Source organism: Heloderma suspectum, chromosome 3, assembly GCF_057233095.1.
Source record: "Heloderma suspectum isolate Gila_16-S chromosome 3, 16-S_ref, whole genome shotgun sequence".
Taxonomy (NCBI): domain Eukaryota; kingdom Metazoa; phylum Chordata; class Lepidosauria; order Squamata; family Helodermatidae; genus Heloderma; species Heloderma suspectum.
This window is the reverse complement of record NC_139460.1, coordinates 105044285-105066147: the sequence shown is the minus strand read 5'-3', so window position 1 is coordinate 105066147 and position 21863 is coordinate 105044285. Positions and strand designations below refer to the sequence as shown.

The 21863-nt window shown below is 40.9% G+C and overlaps 1 protein-coding gene across 8 annotated transcripts in view; it reads left to right on the top strand.

Moving 5' to 3' along the window:
• The window catches only part of PDK3 (pyruvate dehydrogenase kinase 3), a 66796-nt gene extending 58245 nt beyond the window's left edge, over positions 1-8551 (top strand). For 7 of the 8 annotated variants that reach the window (XM_084843995.1, XM_084843997.1, XM_084843999.1 and 4 more), the window contains 2 exons: positions 2251-2364; positions 3173-8551. In XM_084843995.1, the coding sequence (XP_084700121.1) occupies positions 2251-2364; positions 3173-3316 (258 nt within the window). In that variant the 3' untranslated portion in view covers positions 3317-8551. The remainder of the gene's footprint in view (positions 1-2250; positions 2365-3172) is intronic. The other variant, XR_014789155.1, reaches the window with a different exon arrangement.
• The last annotated feature ends 13312 nt before the right edge of the window (positions 8552-21863 follow it).

The following is a 21863-nucleotide window of genomic DNA, read 5'->3' as shown; positions in this document are numbered from 1 at the left end:
CACAGTGCCTCCAACGCCTATCCCATGGAATCAATGCAGAAGGATACCATGGTCAATGATATCAAAGCCGATGAGAGATCAAGCAGAATTAACAGGGCTGCACTCCCCCTGTCCCTCTCTCAATAAAGGTCATCCATCAGTCTCCTTAGGTGGACCATCCGAATGGCTCCCTCAACCCTTCAGGAGGAAAGTAACTCTGTGAGTTCAAATCTCACCAGGAAAAGGCAAGCTATAACCCTCATGTACATCTGACAGCTAGGAACAGAGACTAGTGGAAGGAAGCAACAAGCACAAAGTGGGAGGGGGGAGCCAAAAGTAGCTGGTGGCTGCAGAAGAGAAGGAGCTTTAGGGGTGGGTGTTTTTCAGTACAATGTGAAGTAGCTTTTTTTTTTTTTTTAAGATGTTCACTAGCATTGACAAGAGGGGGATATGGCTCTGCTGGGCTCCATAGCAGACAGGTAGTCTTGCAGTCCTGCACACTTACCCAAGACTGTAAAATAATTTTTCTTATAGTTTGTGAATGCATTCCCACGTTCATAAGGGCACAGAAACTTAAATCTCTTTGGCAATTTGATGTGAGTGGGGTGCGGGGAGTTTCCCTCATGAGCCAGCAACCCCCAGTGGACCAAGTGGAGAAAGGGTGGTGACACAGGGAACAAGGAAATGATAATTTCTGCCACAAAGGCCCCTGGGATACATCTTGGCAGCAGCCAGAAGAAATGAGCAGGACTGAGTTGGTGAGATTGCCTGTCAGGAGTAATGGACAAGCCACCCACATGGCTTATTCTCAGAGTTCCTTAGCGTGATGTGTGAACTAGCCCACTGTTGTGGAGTTTATATGACTAAGTAAGAAAAGATACAGTCTTCTTTGTTGTGTAGTGAAAGGCAAGACAGAGCCATGTCAGAAGGTAGATGCCTGTCAGTTTCATGAGTAACTCCATGCCATAGACTACAGTTATATCAACGTATGTTTTATTCATTAGATCTGACTTCAAGCATAGGGATGTTAGAAAGAACCTAATGAATAAACAATTGCCCACTACTGAAGATGAGCCCTTTTGGTGAGTTCAGATCTAGGGGGAAAGCTAATCTCTATAACATATCACACATGCTTAGATCATAAGGCAGCCAGTCCCAGTTGGCTTGAGGAAACGATCTTTGAATCTAATTGCTTTAGTTCCTTTGCAAGTAGTATATGGTAGACATTTTTGCTTATTTGAAACGCATTGTGTCTACCAAGCATACTTGCGGCATAGTGAGCATTCTGTATATCATTGTAATTCTTTTCTGTTGCCAAAATTGCAAGTCTTATTTTCTCTACAACTTTCTTCTTTCTTTCATTGCTTCATGCTATCAACAATAATTGATCTAGCAGAGTAGACTAACTGAAGGATGCAGTTCCAACTCTTGCTTTTTTCACATCTCCTGTGTTTAGAGACTGCTGTGAATAACAATTCCAAGTAATAAACTACCATCAGAATCTCAGCACCACTGAGCAGTGACTGGGATATTGCAGCACTAACTGCCACTGTGGAGAGTCCTGAAAGGCTATCAACTTGTTTGGATGGCTTGTGGATCACTGTCAGTTCTGCTAATGTAACGGCATCCTTGGGAGCACAACACAATCCACATCATTCTAAAGTCTCTACAGTCAGATTTGCTGTTCATTTGTGCATGTTGTAAAGTGGTTTTATGTGGTTGTGAATTTTCTCTCTCTCCCACATTCAAAATCATTTTCTATGGCCTGAAGCCCTTAATGTTGATAGGCTCTCTAAAATGTGAAAGGGAAAAAATGACTACCATTAAAAATTAAACTTTTACTGTATTTTGTTGTTGTTACTGTTTCCTTTCTATAAAAATGCTCAATACCTTACCAAAAATCTTGTAAGAAAATAAGCAAACCCCCATGAAATCAAATCTAAAAATTACAAAAGAATGACAAAGCAGGAATAAAATAATTATATTTCAAGTCAGCACAGATCAAAAATGTCCCTTGGGTCAGCCTGAAAATGTTTTTGGAAATAAAAAGGTCTTCATCCCCCAGTGAAACATAGTGAGCAATGGAGACTAGCGAGACCTCTCTTGGAAAGCTGTTCTGCAAAAATAGGGGTGGCTACTGGGGATAACCTGCCCCATACGCTACTTGATTGATGGCACCCAGAGCAGGGTATCATTCCTGAATGAGAGCCCAGCAAAGAACACTTGGGTGAAGGCATTCTGTCTGTGTAACATTATTGATTTCTTCTCTAGGCTGGATATGGGTATGGTCTGCCAATCTCTCGTCTTTATGCTAGATACTTTCAAGGAGATCTCAAACTGTACTCAATGGAAGGTGTTGGTACTGATGCTGTAATTTATTTGAAGGTAATACCTTGACTCCTTTATAGGGAACAGAATCAGTAAGACTGCAGTTACTTTCTGTGCATGACTGTAAAAGCCTTGTAACTGCACAGCACCTGTGCAAATGTGTTAATGCTATGTACTTGTATTAGACATCATGAATAGAGATTTAGTTTAATATAATTGATCTTGCGCTATTCAGTGTTAAGTGTTCTATATAAGATAAAGATGGGTGTTGCCCTTGATATGCTGCAAGTCATAAAGCTCAAGATTTCTTCACATTCTTGGAACCTTTTCTTAGATAAGTGTTAGACCTTTGAGACAGGATATTCAGTACCTTTTTTTTTTTTCAGTACCATCCTTTATTTTATTCAATTCTTCTCTGTCTAATCTTTCTAGTAACTCACTAGAAGGTAGATAGGAAGGTAGAAAATGTTTTCAAATGAAAGCACTAGGATAGCAATCTCCCCAGCTAACAGACAGTGGGATGTTGCATACCTGAACCAAACTCCAGATTTCTCCTCCTTGTAAGCCTTTTCTGATGGGATTGTACTATCTTGAGTCAGACTAATGCCTTCCTGGTCAGGAGGTCACAGGACAGTATCAAATACACACACACTTTAATGAGGGTCAGAAATAAACCAACATTGTGCGAGCAGACTTCTCACCCAAGTCTCCCCGTCTTCTCCTCCTTCCTCAGCCCATGCACCCTCAAAATCTTCTCTGGAGGGTCCTCCAGTCCTCCGCAGAAGATTTTGCGGTAAATTGTTTTCATTGTTGTGTGTTGTTGGGATCCGAAGCATGATCTTGTAAATTTTCTTCCTTTCTTTAGGCTCTTTCCAGTGAATCATTTGAAAGATTACCAGTTTTTAATAAATCAGCCTGGCGACATTACAAGACCACCCCAGAAGCTGATGACTGGAGCAACCCTAGCAGCGAGCCCAGGGATGCTTCCAAATATAAAGCAAATCGATAACTCGCCAACTTTTTCTACCATGATTGGGGACATCTGCATTCATAAATGAGTCTCAGCTTTGGTCCAAATTCTGAAATCTTCTAATGTACAGTAGCCAATTATTTCTCTAGAAAGACCTCTTATGGGACTGAAATAGCAAGAAGAGAGGGGACTTTAAAATACTGATATGATGCATTTTTGGTGTGTGTTATTGTAACTACGTTGCCAAAACATGCTTGGTTAGTTGATCACAAATGCCAGAAGGTGTTGCACTGTGACTGCAGTTAGATTATATACAACTGTATAGTTAAAGGGTACTGTTTTTTAAAGGTCAGTTTCTAGTCCTAGGTAAGATTCAGCAAAATAGTTTTGATTCCTTATGTGACAGTAGTATCTTACACACGCAATATAATGTAACAGATAAATTCTAGTGTGGTTGAATGTGTGCTTAGAAAATTCACGTTGCTGCATTTTTATATGGCACAGTTTCATCTCTTACATTAAAAACACACCACTATGGAGGCTTTTCTGATCTTGCCACCAACATCAGTATACATGCTTAGTTCTTCAAAAAATGTTGAGCTTTAAAATGTAAGTTATTGATTCTTTCCACAATTCCAGAAGCTCATTTCTTCGATGTTGACCCAACTTCCTTGGAAAGCATTGAAACTTTTACTTTGCAATAGCTAACCTGGTAGATTTTATAAAAATTAATCAACATAATTATGAATTTTGCAAAACGTTTTTCTGACCAAGCCAAATTTAATAAGGAACAATAACAAGGTAATCAGTTTTGTATACCTGAGACAATTCCAGCTGTTTGAGGAGAGTTAATTCTGAGTGTGGGATTTATCACATCAAATTGTCTTTGCTTTAGGGAAACCCACCAACGATCCAGCCAGCTAGTAATTTAAGTGGGTTAACTTTAAGATGTTCGACATTTCAAACCCATTTAATATTAGAATGAAATAATTAGTAGAAAGATCATAAAAAATACAAAATACTATTGAACTAAATATTCAGAACTTGGGAACACTTACGTTCAGTGAGGCATGAGTTAAAAATGGCTATCTAAAAAATTGTTACTTCCAAGAAGGAAAATTTTGAAGTAAGTGGGAAAAAACCAGCCTCAAGCTGAAAGGTGAAGACATGTTTTCAATGGATCTTAGTCAAGCACTGACTCAGATGTTATGGCTCTAAAGAGAGCATGACTTGAAAAGCAGTCAAGCAAAAGGTCTAGTTACACCTTTTAACAGGAGCAAAGCTAGATTCCAGAGTGAGGGCACCAGAACACCAAAACACATTCCTTGGTGGCTGTAAATTGTATTTTTATATATATTGTTTCGACAGTAAGAGATTATGAACAAAATTCCTATTTGAATATATTTTGGTCTGCTAGGCAAATGAGAAAGTTATGATTTACATTTTTTAAATAGATGGCTTAAATGTCTATATCAATCTTTATTCAAACATAGTAAAATGTTTAATTAGCAATTAAATCTGAGTTCCCCAGTTCCAACTGAGACATCTAAAAGCACTGTTTTGAAACCAATTTGTTTTGCACTCCTTTCAGATTACATGCATGAACTTTAATCATGTTTATGAATGTTTACAGTGTTGGCACCTATATGTCTTTCTGAGCAACATATTCGGTCTTTGCACTCTGGGGAAAAACGAATCTGCATATATATGAGATCGATGTATACTTCCAGTGATTCATAATTTAATTAAAACAGAAATCAGTTTTAGGATGATGGGTCAAACTGATAGAACTACAATATGTAATAGCTATATACAACTGTGACCAACTTCAAGAACTCCTAATTTACTTAGTTGTAAAGTCTGTCATTCTTATTGGGAAGGGATGTTATGGCAGCTGACTCTAACCAAGAGATAGTTTTTTCATCAATAATATATTGATCATTTCTTTGCTTTTCACTTATAAGGGATAGGAATGGAAAATTGCATGATACAGGCAATAGAAGGTACATTCAGAAAAAGTTTAATTTGCTGATGGATACAATTAGATTAAATGTTGTATGCCTGTCTTAGATGTGGCTGTGCCAGATTGATGCCGAGTTGTTCAGTGTGGTGAGTACTGGCAACTGTAGAAAGCGGTGTCTAGGTAAGAGCAGATTACATTCTCTTGATTGACAGTGCGTCAGTATGGTTTGGGTTAGGTTTACACTGCTGCAGTTTGATACCTATACGATGTAGTTTCATCACTGTTGACTTTGTGTCTATATAAACCCATGTGCAGTTTTAGTGTAAATGCAGTATTTTAATATTTGGATAAGTTGTGATCATATTTACTGCTGAACAACATGGGACCAAACTAGACATAACATAGAATTCTGTGTCTTTTTTTAATGCATATGAAAAGCAGTATTGGAAAGCTGTGTTTGGGATCAAAAGAAAAACAGGAGCAGAGATTGCTTAAAGCTTTTAAACCTGTGCTGTGTCCGTTGAAAATCACCCCTGTTGCCTTTCTCCTTACATCTTTTCCCCTGCTAGACGGAGTTATTTTTAGCAGTCAAACAACAGGAGGGAATAGGGTTCTATCCCTGTTGCTCTTTTGCCCCTGATCACAACTTTCCAAGGCTGCTTTTCATTAATAAAAAAAAGAAGAAGTATCTCAGTCAGAAAAGAGACATGGAATTCTTGGTCACATCTAGTTAGCCCTGTCTGATTCCACCCAAAGGGAGAGCAAGGATAACATTATAAAGTGACAGTATCTGATCTCTCTGTTGCACATCTTTCTCAGAAACTTGGAAGAGTCAGGTATTGCAAAAAGTATCTGCAAAGCACTAAACTTTAATAATGCTTATCATTTATACAGTATACTTCTAGTGTTCACAATGCTTCACGTACGTTATTTCAGTAAACGTTGTGACCATGTAGTTGTTGTAGTTCAAGCAATACTTGCACCATCATTGTTGCCACTGTGTCTTATCCCTGACAAGTGAGACAGTGCTATATGAAAGTGCTAATTTCTGGGCAAATTATTCCTGTCAAACCTACAACCAATACAGTGGTGTGTCATGACTCTTGCTTACAGGATCTAAAGACCTCTGGATCCCATGTAATGGGATCAGCTCCTTCCTCCCAGTGTTGCACACAAATTAGCAAAATAATGCATCCAAATGACGCCCGGAGCCCTTCTTGGCCCAGGAGAGCTGTGAGACACTGGATCTCCCCTCCCGCCCCCAAAGGCTAGCATGTAGTTCTATGCTGTAGTGAGCTGATGAATAATATTGAGTGAGTGAATAATATTGGGCCATTAAGTCCCATTGACTCGTATGACAAACCAACACCTAGATTAGAAGAGAGCCAAATTTCATGATGTCACTAGTAAATATATTCAGAAAACATTGAGGGGGGGAGGAGTTGCCATGGATCAAACCACATTAAACTCAAAGGGATTACTTACTAATAGTGCAAACCCTTTGAAGATCAAATAATAACACTCTTTGGTATTTTCAGTTTTCTAATTTACAATTTACAAGTCTCTTTAGAGAAAGCCAGTGTAAGACACTAATCCTAAAGTTTTTGAAGAAGGAAATGTATCCCTTGACTGTCATTTATGCTCCTCCTAGAAGCCACAGAATTACTGATGATTTCATTAGCACTTTTTAAGTACTAAAATCTACTCCAGTCTTCCCTGACTTAACCTTCACTATGGAGTGTATTGGAATATATTGACTATAAAGAGACTTTATAGAGAGGATTTGTCTCTTTTCTGGGAAAGAAGAAGCTATTACCTCTGGATTTAGACACACACCTGTGCATATTATTCTTTCCTGAACTATTTGACAAATATTTAAGAATAATTTGATAGCAACTTCAAAACTGGGTGTTGCCACAGATGTGTAAAAGACCCTGTCACTGGGACATATAGAGTGCTCTTACCTCATTCATGGAATTTTACAGGCAGTCCAGACACTGATCTTCCACTTGTGACCCTCCCATGTTTTCCTACAGCTTCTTCTGTCTTTGCTGTGGAAAATCAGTTAAGGAAGAAATAACAATAGCTGCACACTACCTTTGTCTCAATGATGAGACAATTGAGCTGCAGTAACACTCCACTAATCCAGGGTCATCCAGGTCCAGCTCTCAAAAATATGCACCCATAATTTCTGCTTGTTCTACTTCTTTCCCTCCACTGTGTTGTTTTTTCTGGTGCCTGTGGATACACCATGCAGCTCCTTTGCCTGAACTCAGGCATATAGGACGAACTCGGGAGGAGGTTGTTACCTGAGGAGGGATACACAGTGGGCGCTAGGAGCAAAGATATTACACCTGGAAGCATGTCTGGGACAGACAAAGCTTTTCCACATAGGAAAGGAAACCTCTCCAAAACAGAGATGGCAGTAGCTGCAACACAGCCTCAACTGCAGGACTTACTTGAGTTGTTTTGTTTATTCTAGACAGCAACTATTACAGTGCTAAACCTTCGCTGGTGGAGGAGGGAGGGTTTTTACCTGGTCTTGGGCACACATACTTTCTCTCTGAGAACATCATGCCTCACTCAGTGTTCTTTACCCCCACCCTCATTTCAGAACCGAGGACTTAAAGGTATCTCAAATGTCATTCCATCGCTGCCTTCTCAGCTGAAACTGGTCTCATCCTTGATTTGTAGGTTATTTATTCCACAGAAATTGGGCTGTGGCTTCTATTTTTAAACCACTTAACTCTGGAGTAGGACTTCATCCAAGGGACAGTTGGCTTTAATACCATTTCCTTCTAGTAAACTCAGTTGAGGATTGTTGCATACCGTATCCGTTTAAATTTCCATAATATGTAATGGTGTTTTAATTTAATTAGAATTGGATTTAGAGAAGAAAAACAATTTGCTGCATATTTATTCAGACAGAATAGCCTGAGAAGCTGTTAGCAATGGTTTAACTTGAGAGAGAGAGAGAGAGAGAGAGAGAGAGCGAGCATGGCTCATCACATAGGCACCGCATGTAGTAGGGCCCGGGATCACAGGTGGGATTTCTGCTCAAGATCTTGGAAAACCACTTCCAGACAGAACAGATAGTACTGGGCTAAATGGACCATGTTCTGACTGTGTCTAAGGGGAGTTCATATGAACCGGATTGTGTGGCCAGAGTATGAAAGAAGAGAATTGGCTTTTCAAGGGGTTCCAAACAGATGGGTTCTTAATATCTTCCTGTAACTTGTGGTAGAATTTCAGATTTACCATATGTTCTTTCATTGTAAACACTGCTTCCCTGGTTTCCCTCTTCCCTGTGCAATAAAAAAATGAAAATGATATCATTTGTCACCTATGTAGAACTTTTTTGGCTACAGTAATAAGCATATTTGCCTTGAAGCAAATCCAACTGAGAGCAGGACTTCCAAGGTAACATTTAGGATCAGAGCGGTTGATCCTTCTACTGACAACTGGATAGCTGCGTGTTAAATTCAGAATATTGGATGATTTTCCCCAGGGTATCCAATGTTTCTCTTTGGGTTTTTAGGACAAATATATGATGCTTATATAAAATGAGAGCTGCTGCTAGAAATCTTAGAGCTGCATACAAATACTGAAGTACAAAGAATGTGACATCAGTTAAGAAAGGTGCATGGGTGTATAAATTCTGCCTTTTTCCTTTCAAGTACAAGTGGGGGTCTATTCCTTTTCCTGTAGACTCTTGAAAAATTAAAGAGAAGGACTGCAACTTAAATATGCATTCGCCCTTCTTGACTGATGTGTTTTGTACTCGGGTATCTACTTCAGTACAAACATCTTGTCAGAAGCAGCCCTGAAGTAAGTTCATTATCCTCAGAATGCAGTAAGTCAGGGGTGCAAAAGGTCAGTAAGTCAGAGGTCCCAAAGTCCTGTCTTTGTTCCTGCTGCAAGAATTTTTTAATGCACTAGGAACAAGCTCTATGGTTCCTATCATGGAAGTCTTGTTCCTAGAATGTCCTAGGAAACAGTGCCTGAAGGTTCCTGCCTGCTTCCTGGGATGCTCTGGGGGATGTTCTAGGAAGTAGTCTTCTGTGCCAGGAACTGAGAGCACTGATGCAGACTTCGGAAACTTTAATAAGTTTTCAACCCAAAGGCTCTCTGTGCCCCAAAGAGTAGCCTTCCCCAATCTTGTTCCCTCCAGATGTTTTAGATGTCATCTTCCTCAAGTCAGGCATGGCCAATGGTCAGGAATGCTGGGAGTTGTCCAAAACAACTGGAAGACACCAGATTGGGGAAGGCTGAAATACAGCATCACCCACAGTTTTAAAGACTGTTAAAGCTGTAGTCAAAAAAATAACACCGTGTGTATGGTCGAAATCACACCTGTAAAAGTGCGCTTCTCTTGTGTTGGAAACTACCATTAAAAGTGTGATTTAACTATCTGCATGTGTCATAAATACATCTTAGGTTTGTGTTTTTTAAAATTAAAACTGTACAGGATTAGTTAAGGAAATTAAGCTCACTTTTAGAAAATGTTTATGGCTAATAATTTTGAAAGGTCTGTGGACGCAAAACTAAATCTGAAAACGCTTTTCCTGCACAATTCATTTTCCATGAGATTAATCAAGCTTAATTAGACATAGCTAGACTTTTGTCAGATACTGTAAATCAGGCTAAAATGTAACTACACAGAAGGTAATATATTCTGATGGGATGTTTATTAAGCACTTCTGTTAAGAAATAATAAGGATGATAAATTCAACCTCAGGAAGGTTAATTGCTATGAGTGTTTAGTGGGGTTTTTTTTACGTCTAAATTATTTTTGTTTTGATTGGATTTGAATGGAGAAGCATTTTTGTTTTCCTGAAGTGTGTTATTTTTTATTCGGAGGGGGAGCTGTAAAGCATGTGAAATTGATATATGGTCTGAATTATTTTTAAAATTATTAATGGTCTAATTGTTTCTGGTTGATTGTCCTTTTAAGGATAGCCTATGATTATTTTAAAAACTTGAATGCCAATGTAACTTAAACCATAAATAAAAAGTGTGCGGGGGCAGTTTATAGCTATATCAGTCCTATGGATTCAGAGGCATTAGAATGTGGGATCATTCCAGATTATTCTTACATAGTAAATGAAAATAGATGCCCATTTGTTCCCGTAAGCCAGGACAGCTTTTTCTCCGGGTTAGCACTTCCATTGCCAGTGATATCTTATTTTCCTGCTGTCACTCAAATAGCAAAGTTTGGTCACTTTTTTCCTTCACCCAAGCAAGTATATCTGTTGCTGCTGTGAGAAATGAGGTTGCATGAGGTTACATGATGCTTGTGACATCACTAGGCATGATAAGCAATGGACACAAACACCTACCCCATGCCATGTTGGGGACTTTATCACACTGGCTCGATGCTTGAATTCATTTCAGTCAGTGTACCAAATGATAACAAAGAAAAGGCAGAAGTGTTCAATTCCTACTTTGGCTCAGTCTTCTCCCAAAAGAGGGTCTGTGAGCCCCCTGACAAAAGCGAAGTACAGGCTGAAGGGGCAGGATTGCAGCTTGAGATTGATAGGCATATGGTCAAGGAACACCTCATTACTTTGAATGAGTTCAAATCTCCAGGGCCAGATGAACTGTATCCTAGAGTAGCAAAGGAACTGGCAGAAGAACTCTCAGAACCACTGTCTATTCTCTTTGAGCAATCATGGAGGATGGGTGAAGTGCCAGATGACTGGAGAAGGGCTAATGTTGTCCCTATCTTCAAAAAGGGTGAAAAGGAGGAACCTGGGAACTACAGACCAGTCAGTCTGACTTCAATCCCTGGGAAAATTCTGGAGCAGATGATAAAGCAAGCCATCTGTAAGCACCTTGAAAACAATGCAGTGATTACTCAAAGCCAACATGGATTTGTCAAGAACGAATCCTGCCAGATGAATCTGATCTCATTTTTTGATCAAGTAACCTCCCTTGTGGACTGTGGGAATGCTGTGGACATAATATACCTCGACTTCAGCAAAGCTTTCAACAATGCCCCATGATCTTCTGATGAGCAAACTAGCTCAAAGTGGGCTAGATGAAACAACGATCTGGTGGATCCACAGTTGGCTACAGAATCGGACTCAAAGAGTGCTTATCAATGAGACCTTCTCAAACTGGGGAGAGGTAACGAACGGTACCACAGGGCTCAGTCCTGTGCGAGTGCTCTGCAACATTTTTATTAATGACTTGGAGGAGGTGGTGCAGGGAATGCTTGTCAGATTTGCAGATGACACAAAATTGGGCAGGATAGCCAATACTCAGGAAGACAAAAACAAAATTCAAAGTGATTTTGATAGACTGGAGCGCTGGGCAGAAAACAACAGAATGGCATTTAATAGGGATACATGCCAAGTTCTGCACATAGGAAAGAGAAACCAAGTGCACGGTCACAAGATGGGGGATACATGGCTCAACAACACGACAAGCGAGAAGGATCTTGAAATTGTTGTAGATCTCAAGCTGAATATGAGCCCACAATGTGATGTGGTTGCAAAAAATGCAAATGCTCTTTTGGGCTGCATTAATAGAAGCATAGCTTCCAAATCCCGGGAAGTACTAGTTCCCTCCTACTCAGCACTGGTTAGGCCTCATCTGGAGTACTGTGTCCAGTTCTGGGCACCACACTTTAAGAAGGATGCAGACAAACTGGAGAGGGTTCAGAGGAGGGCAACAAAGATGATCAGAGGACTGGAAACAAAGCCCTATGAGGAGAGACTGAAAGAACTGGGCATGTTTAGCCTTGAGAAGACTGAGGGGAGATACGATAGTGCTTTTCAAGTACTGGAAAGGTTGTCACAGAGAGGAAGGCCAGGATCTCTTCTCGATCATCCCAGAATGCAGGACACAGAATAATGGGCTCAAGTTACAGGAAGCCAGATTCCAGCTGAACATCAGGAGAAACTTCCTGACTGTTAGAGCAATACGACAATGGAACCAATTACTTGGGAGGTGGTGGGCTCTCCCACACTGAAGGCATTCAAGATCAGGCTGGTTAGCCATCTGTCAAGGATGCTCTGACTTGGATTCCTGCACTGAGCAGGGGGTTGGTCTCGATGGTCTTGTAGGCCCCTTCCATCCCTATTTATGATTTTGTGATTCTAATAACATATTAAAAGATATGCTATTGATTTCTGCATCTGAAGAATTGTTCTAAAATTGAACAGCCCAGCTGCATTCATGACCATTTCCTTATAATTCAAGCATTGTATATATTGCCTTCTCAAGGAATAGTATTAGAATGGCTAATATCCATTTTAATACTATTCCTGTATTAAAAAAGGTAAAGGTGTCCCCAACCAGTCGTGTCCGACTCTAGGGTGTGGTGCTCATCTCCATTTCTAAGCCGAAGAGCCAGCGCTGTCCGAAGACGCTTCCGTGGTCATGTGGCCGGCATGACTGAACACCAAGGTGCACGGAACGCTGTCACCTTTCCCGCCGAAGCGGTACCTATTTACCTACTTGCAATTTCTTGCTTTCGAACTGCTAGGTTGGCAGGAGCTGGGACTGAAGACGGGAGCTCACTCGGTCACGCGGCACTCAGGTCTTGAACTGCTGTCCTGTCGACCTTCCAGTCTTCAGTTCAGCATCTTAACCACTAAGCCACCGCAGCCCCTGATTCCTGTAGTAGCATTAGACAATTGCCTAACACTGTAATAGTGTTAGACAATTAAGACAGGCAACAATCTGAGCAAATCACTAGAAATACATTTACTGTTTGCTTTTGAGATAACCTGTTCTTGGTTCAGGTAGTTATGGACAGCAGTTAAATGACACCAATGAAATGATCTACATATTTTGCTTTGTCCTGTAATCTTTCCTACTCGAATGTGGTTCCTTTTGAATTCTTGCGACTATTTCTGCGCATTAACTACTTTGGGCAAAATTTGTACTGTGATTTGCATCCGTTTGACTTACAAAGAGCCTGATTAGGCTAATTATCATCGTTATGCAAGAAAATATTTTTTGCTGCTCTTTATCTGCATGTACAGTATGAATATTAAAAAAATACTCTCCTTGTTGGTTCTATTCCCAATAATATTATGCACACCTGAGGCCCTTCAGACAGCCAAATCAGAAAAGTCAACTCAGCATAAATCACCTAAGTAATGATGAATAGCTTTACATCTTAAAATAAGTATCATATCATATTGGTTGTCTATTTGCATAAATAGGATTTTGTTGACACTTGACTTACTTAGTCGTAAATTGCGGTGCTTCAGTTGCTGAAATGTCTGTAAAACTCCTTGACTTGTAAATTTGAGGACAGCAAACATTCTTAAAATCATAGAATGCCAATAACAAGATATGCAGTCCTTTTTCGTCTTACATATTGTGTAATTTGGAAAACGCCTCAGACAAATGCAGTATGTATAGGACACAGTATAGGTTGTTAAATTAAATTATCTTGGTAGCGTTTCAAACCATCAGCTTTTCAGTGGTAGGAAGCAAATGGTAATGAATCCACTTTTCATAAGTGGATGATAGCTTTTATCGCTCACATTTAATTTGTTACATTGACTTTTTAATGAAAGCATTTGGGGAACATGATTTAGAGACTCATACAGAACTGATAAAAGTTTTTCTATAATTTGCTGTACAGCAGTTTGTGACATATCTGGCTGTCTTTCTATTCTCTTTGGAATACTGTTTTCATATTTAAAAAACAAAGACAGTGAGATGGAGTGGGTTAATTTATTAGGGTTGGATGTACAACAGCCAAAATCATCCACAGTGAGCTTCTGCTATGAAGCTTACTGAACAACTGCATGATTCATTGCCTGTCAGTCCGGCAGGGTTGTTCTGAGACATTGCTCTGAGTTTCTTGGGGGTCATCCACACATGTGATTTAGTGCAGAGGGAGAGGACTTCAGGGTCATTTGCGACACATGATGTCGCCACCCCACAGCTTCCTCCTTGAAAATGTGCACTTAGCGAAAGTTGTTTTAGTGCATATTTTCCCTTAAATGAGGCTCCTGCGCGCTTCAGCTGCAGTGTGCCCCATTCACCCACATTAAATCCTGCATACTGGGTGTGACTAGGTGTGTCTGTGCCTGGCTGTGACCTTTGGTCAAGGGGAGGAGCTGCCCCCCCCATTTCCTTATTTTCCGGCATTGGCAGTAGCGCACTTCTGGGACACAGGTTTTTCCCCATTCACATCTTGAAAGGGTGGGCCCGAGGCTATGGTTACTCTGAAGTAACTCATTGCCTTCAAATGCAGTTTGCTCAGTACAGGAGCAGAGGGGGGTGGGGAAAATGTACATTTCCAGATCAGCAAATGTGCACAGAAGTCTTCCGCCGCCTCCACCTCTCTTCAGCTGCCCAGTTCTCTGCCACAGAAGCAGCTGCTTTGGAAGAGCACAGCCAGGACTCTCCTAGGAGCATTTAGACCTCCTGCCGGTGTTTGTTTCCAGCATTTACACCACTGGCCAGAGGGTGGGGATTGGAAGACTTGTGTTCTCTCCCCTTCCACCCTCGTCCCCAACAGGTGGCTCATAATTCCCCGCAGTCAGCTGGGCAGCGGGGGGGGGGGGATGCCACACACCCTCCCCTCCCCCCCCTCGCCTCCTTGCCTTTTGGCAGTTTCCTCCCGTCATTGTTGAGAGATCTTCAAAAGCATAAGGGGTGGGCAAGCCTGTTGCTTCAAAGCTCCGCTCTTACGAAGCTGTGAAGGACAGTAACGCCTCTTGGCAGCTTCAGTCATTCAGAATAGCCTCTTTTCCCCATTCACAGTATCGCAGTAGTGCTGTTTCAATCATTCGGAATAGCGAAGCAGCTTCTTTACATTCACAGTAGCCTTTTGGGCACAGGCTTCTTCCCACTCAGAACTACTTCCCATTCAAAAGCATTCATAAGTGCATGTAGTAAAAAGCATAGTTTCGCTGTTCCAGTTGGTCAGAATACCACAGTAGTGGTGTTACTCATTCACAGATGCACCCTGTTTTCCCCATTCCTGAAAGCGCAGTTTTGCTGTTCCAGTCAATCAGAATACTGCAGTAGCAGCTTTACTGATTCACAGAATGCAGCCTTTCCCCCCATTCATATAAGCCCAGTTTTAATCTTTAATCTTCCACAATATCACAGTGGTGGATAAAAGGGGAGAGCTGTGGGGTAAACTACAAGGTCTTAACTCAGTGCTTCCAGTAAACGTCCCCTGAGCAGGGAGGCGTGGACAGGGGCAGGGAACAAGCCTCCTTCATTTGCTGAGCAGCACCAACCAGGTTGATGATGTTCAGTTCTACTCTGCCCACCCAATCCTGAAGTATGGGGGTTTCAAGTGCTGTGAAAGTGGGTTTTTCGGTAGGTGTGCGCCACTTTTCTTGCTTTGTGTGGCCCTGATGGACCACAGCAATTTCATTAAAATATGGATGTAACAGAAAAGCACTTCTCATTCTGTTTCCATGTAGATCTGGCCTTGGAGAAAGGGTGTGGTGCAAATGTTACGAACGGGATAGCATGGGGATAAATGATGTTGGCATAGATCACAAAATACTGAATTATTCCTCCCTAGTATTTTCTAGACCTCTGTAGGAAGTTGTATATCTGGTGAACTTAAAATATATGAAATAATAAATAAGGTATTGCTATAATCACAAAGTTTTGTTAAACCATTCTCCAAGTCTAGGGTAGACAGTGATTTTCTCCAAGAGTTGGGCTATATACTGTTTTATTCATGATTCTGGGGGGCTTCCTAGTCTTGCGCCCAGAAAACACACAAACTGCAGAAATACTTGAAAATAGGCGGGCAGACTGTCCCAGTCCCAGCCTGTTTTTGGACTAAAATTACTTTTCATTATTCAGGCTAAAATCTGGTAGTCTCCTACAGGTAGGCTGCAGTTCAAATGATCTGGAAGGGAACTTAATAAATAGTAGATAGCATGGGAAGGATAAAAGAGAACACAGCTTACATTAAGATGACCTGGCTTTTGTCATAACACAAGATCCTGCAGGCACCATTGTAATGTAGGTACCTTCAGTGGATTGTTCCCACTACTGACGTGTCTGTTCAGCTCCCTTTTTCTTTTACAAATTCTGTGAGATATGACCTCTGCTGACAGTTGACCACAGAAATACGCAACGTCATCTATAATATTGAAATGGCATTAGGACATTTGGAAGGGGGGATTGTACCACAACATTATTACTGCTCTAAAACAAATAATAAAATGAAGTGAAATGAAGTGTACTTTAGCCAGAAATGATTTGTTCCAAGAGCCAAACACATGTATATTAACTTTTTTAAAATATGCAAAGGGAAACGCTAAACATCTCAGTATCTAACAAGTTGACTCCAGGGCCGGTACACTTCTTTCCCAGAGTGCAGTCCGAGTAAGAACCTCTCTGAGAAATAAGAGCAGAGATGTTCATGGAAGATGCTGGATACAGTCTACAGGGATGCCATCGCCAGCACTGTTCTCTCACGTGGGATAATGGAGGAAGGATCTTTGTCAAAATCATTCAGCACCTGTAAGCCAAAGTATTTTATGGGGAAGATCCATTATTGGATATTCTAATATTTTTGTTTTTACTTCAGCTCGAAGAGGCTGCTTTTGATGTAATTGTATCCCCCATTCCCTGACTGGCTTTGGGTGGGTATGGTTTAAATTGGGAAAATGATGGGGGGGGGGGCTTTATGTCTGCCATGCAACTACTTTAAAAACTGTTTTGGTGTGTGTGTTTTTTTTAAGACAGGAGATCTGAACACAGATCTCCCACATAATGTATAGCTTGGCCCTGGGCCAAAAAAAATTGTATTTCTGAAGCTATTCAAGATGAAGTGTTCCATATTGTATTCACCCTTGTAGGGTGATTAAGCCATACAAGTCACTGATGACAGGAAGAAGCAGGCCAGTTAGCCCCAAAGGGGGCAAGGAATCCGTGATCTCAAGCAGAAGTGATTTGGGACTAACACAGCTCAGCTGCACCAAAGGAACCAAGAATGATTATCCCCAACAAGCGAAAGGAATTGCTGAGGCTGTGGCACCATGCTTAGCGTAACTGTCAGCGCTTGTGGCGGGTTCTAGAGGTACTGAAGCTATTTTCCCACCTTCCCTTGAGGTACTGAAGATATCTTCCCACCTTTTCTTTTCCTGGGGTAACAGAAGAGTTGCACAGTTACTGAGGGGAAAAAGGACAACAGAGAACTATGAATACTGATGTTCATGCAGAAGTCGGGGAAGGGGATTGTAGCATAATAATCACTTTCCTGCTCCCTTTTATAAGGCTTTTTGATGTTTTTAATTCTATATATTCTATATATTTTTTGTTCTAGGTGGTCGGGTTCTTACAGCATTTTATTTCCGCTTTTTTGTTCTAGGTGGTCGGGTTTTTAGTGCATTTTATTTCAGATAAAAGTAACATGATTTATCTGAAATAAAATGTACTGCAGTATTTTCCCAAGCATAGGGAAGTTCTAGGGGCAAAGCTACAGGGTTTTGTTTCACTAGAGAGCCACTGGAGACAGGGTGCCTTTGTAAAAGTTACTTTGTTTATAGATACGCAAGCAGAATGTAGTGGGGGCGAATACACTCCTATAAGCTGACAGTGCACTTGCTATCCTGCATCAGGTTCCCAAAGAATTCCTGCACCCATTTCAACTAACCGTAGCTAGAATTCCCAGCCCTCTCCTCTGTCTGCTTCTCTTCAAATTTGAAATGCAAACTGGCTTCACATTGTTTCTCTGCCTCCTCCTCCCCCTAGCTATAAGGGTGCCCAGGCTTTGATGAGTTTCACATTCCAAAAGCTGGAGAGAGATTTCCAGCTATCAGAAGAATACCTCCTGTTAGTAACTCCTATTGATGGAACATCAACAGACCATCCTTGACTATTAGGAAGCCACCAGTTGATCGGAGGGTAGTCTCTCAGCACTATAGCACCATGGTGATGCCAATTTTTATAAATCTTGGGAAAGCATAAAAAAAGTTGTATGAAAATACACTTTATTTCACTAATCTGTCAACTCAGGGAAACACTTTGAAATGGTAACTTTTGTTTTGAAGTCTATTTCCAACTCACTCTGTGACAAACTATTTTAAAAATCTGTTACAGTTCAGGCCCCACAGCCCATTACTGAACTGGAAACGGTATGGTGTAGGAGATATTGTCTGTGATAGACTGTTATTGGTGGCCTTGTGAAATGAGCTAACAGTGGAGTCAAACCCTTCCATCCTGCTGGAAGCTCCCTGGCTGAAGAGAATGTTATGGACTGCAATTCAAAGGAGGTGATGATTCCAGGATAAACCTTTGTTGAAGGATGAAATGACCCTATTTTGACTCAGTATTTCTTATGGTTAATCTAAGAAGCAAAAAGTCCTCTCTTCATGTGTTTAGAAACAACATTGCTAATAGAAATTAAAAGAGCTGGGTAAATATTTCCAGACCTTGTTTTTTTATATATTTTCATATAGCAGAAACACCTGTTCTGGTAATTTCATCACTGACGTGTTCAGTCACAACACAAAAAGTGAAGACTTCTTTGAGAAGACTTTCCACTGCATCTGTTTCAGGTATCCCAGATTGGGAAACTGTATGGACTATATTAAGACACAACTACAAAGATGAAATGCTTTTTCTCCATGTTTGCAAGAACATTGTTCTGCTGAGTTTCTTGTTCTTCTCCTCCTATGTTGCATTGCAATTTCTTAGGTATGCTACAAGTACCTTCCTCAATTATTCCTTATGTGTGCTAAAAAAAAAACATTCCGCATGAGCAAAGCACACTGTTTCAGAGGTCTTAATTCAGATATTGCATTGCAATGTTGCTTAAATGTTTCATTTGAAAATGAGTGCAGGGGTCAAGCAGGGATTCATACCTGAAATGCTGACAGGTGTTCTGAATGTGCACACTAGCTTCCAAAGGAAATTTTGCATTACGTTGTGTGTTTCATGTTTCCTGACCTCTCTGAAAAGGGATATTGGAATCAAGCCAGGGTTCAATCCTGACATACATGAATCTGCATGCTACTTTATATTGGCATGCCCCAGTCTTCCAAGGAAACATCACAATGTCTCAGGTTTTACATCTTCTGTCCCCCTTCAAAAGAGGTTTCGGGTTTGAAATCAGTGGTGTAGTGATAAATTTTGAAGTACAGGTGCTCATCATGCCAGCCCTCCTAGCCACGCCCCAAGGAGAGTCCAAACATGCAGGCAGTTGTGTTGATCCACATCAACAAACCAATTGTATCCATTTTCATCTCCACCAGGAGCACGTCTTTTTGTGAAAATTAATGGATCTTAATTATCCATTCAAGACCAAGCCACCCCAAAGTAATCTGCGTTACAAAAGGGAACAATATATTGTTACTGGGAAAATTATCCCCCCAGCTCCTGTGAGAATGGCAGCTACCCTCAGAGGGAAGAGGGAAGTCTGAATGGGGCATGCAGGGGAAGGGCGGAGAGAAGATAGCAGCGTCCCTGCCAATAAAGAAGTGGTGGCACTGTATCCCTGTGAGTCCTGGGGCCACTACACCACTGTTTGAAAAGCATCATGTAATCCTCAATGTGTACACCAACTTTCATTCTGACTTTTCAAGCTTCAAGGGCAGGAGTGCACTATGTTGCATTTTTATCCACCCTTTGAAAATAGGTGTGGAGGCTACATTGGGGGTTTGCTGTTGAAACACAGAGTGGCATCCTTGAATGTGCTCACCAATGTTCATTCCAATGTCTCTGTGTCCAACAGAGCTACTGCATTGTGGGTTACATCTTTTCTGGTCCCCTTGAAAATAGGTGTGAGGGCCAAGCTAGTCCTGAATCTGAAACTAAAATGATGCCTCTGAATGCGTGCTCCAAATTTCATTCCAAATGAGAAATGGTATATAAATATTGCTAATAAATAATTCTGATGCCTCAGTATTCAATGGAGTTACTCAGTTACCAAAAAAACTGACAAAACAGCAGAATAATAAGTTTAAACCAAAGGCCTTACAAAAAGACTTTCTCAGCAATCCTGGTTACCAGTACTTCTGAAATTCCATTCACCCTCAAAAGTCACCAAAATCAGAGCTTTCCCCAAAGTTGGCAGTTTCAGTCCAGGGTAGTATTTAATACTTAGTCAGTGCTGCTTTTTATTGTGTTTATTCCGAGCTATAGATGCTATCCTCAGAACCTGGGGAGCCTTCCAAGTATTTCTCTCCCCTTCTTTCTCACAGTGCTTATTTTTACTGTAGAGATAGCCTGGCCATTGCTGTCCTGGCATATTTCTTATGAAAATAGGAGGGAGGAACGAAGCCAGCTGATTTCTGCCAGAAGTGGGCACAAACCAAAGGAGGAGGATGTTCTTTATATCAGATGACTTTAGTCATCTGATAACTTCATAACTGCTGGGGCCAATGAACCCGACTTTTGTCCTAGCTACCTGTTATACATATTTCCTGAAAATGAGTATAGGGGCTGAGTTGGGGTTTATATTTGAAATGCATCAGTTCCAAATAGGGTATCGTGAATTCCATGCACTTTAGGTTGGACTCGGTGCATGCTTAACAGTTTTCCAGGTTTAAGATACCAATTTATGAGTTAGACAGTCTCAGGATCTGAATCTGCCTGGTCTCTGAGATTGGCTTCAGAGGCCCTTCTCTGTGGGCCTCCACCTGCTCTGAGAGAAATTCGGTGGAGGGGTGTGGTCGGTAGCTTGCCTGGCATCTACACTGTCACCTTTCCGGGCCAGGTAAAGACTTAGTTATTTTCCCAGGCAATTGGGCATTAGTGATGGCCTGGTTTGTTGTGGGCAGCTGTTTGTTTGTTTGTTTGTTTGTGTGTTGTATTTATAAAGGTATGAATCTCCTTTCAGTCTGAAAAATTCCCCCAAGGCAATTTACAATTTGTTTGGTGTTCTTTTGTTGTGTTCATTCTAGGCTGGTGGGGGAGAGATTTGTGCATTGCGGATGAACACTTTTTGTATTGTCTTGTTTATAGATTGTTTATTTTTATTTGTATCGTTGCGATTTGAGGTTTTCTGTTATTTTAATTATAGATGTGTGTGTGCGTGTGTGTGCGTGTGCGTGCGTGCATGTGTGTGAGAGAGAGAGTTCAAGACTCCTTTTTGCAGTGGGAAGCATAATGATACTAATAATTCATAATAATAATTATACATGTCTGCTAGGAAGTGAGTACATCTTTCCACCTTCTCTGCCTGAACTGCTTTGCCAGTCCAGGAAGGAGAAAGGAATCTTTAGGATCAAACTATACAACATGTTACATAAGTAGCATACAGTGGGCTATCCCTATCTTACTCTAAAGGAAGAATATGGAGCCCTGATCCAGATTGGGACCACCATGCACAGGTAGGGGAGGTTTAAACTTCTTTTCCAAAATCCCACTAAAAAATAAAAAAGCCCCATTGGAAAGAGAGAATGCAATGGATCAGGCTTGTGCCAATTCAGAAAAATTCACCCAAATATCACATCTCTTAGGAATTAGGGAGGAAAAAGGCATGGGAAGGCTTGCTAGATAAGTAGACTTGAGTGCCTTTTCCAAATAATTGGCAATACACCACTCACATCTCTTGTCTAATACCGTTAGCATCTCCGTTCCCATCTCTAAGTGAAATCAGGTGAAGTTATAGGTCACCAAGCACCAAATGGCCTGATCTCATTTTAACCACTTCGCAGCTACCTCTATCCA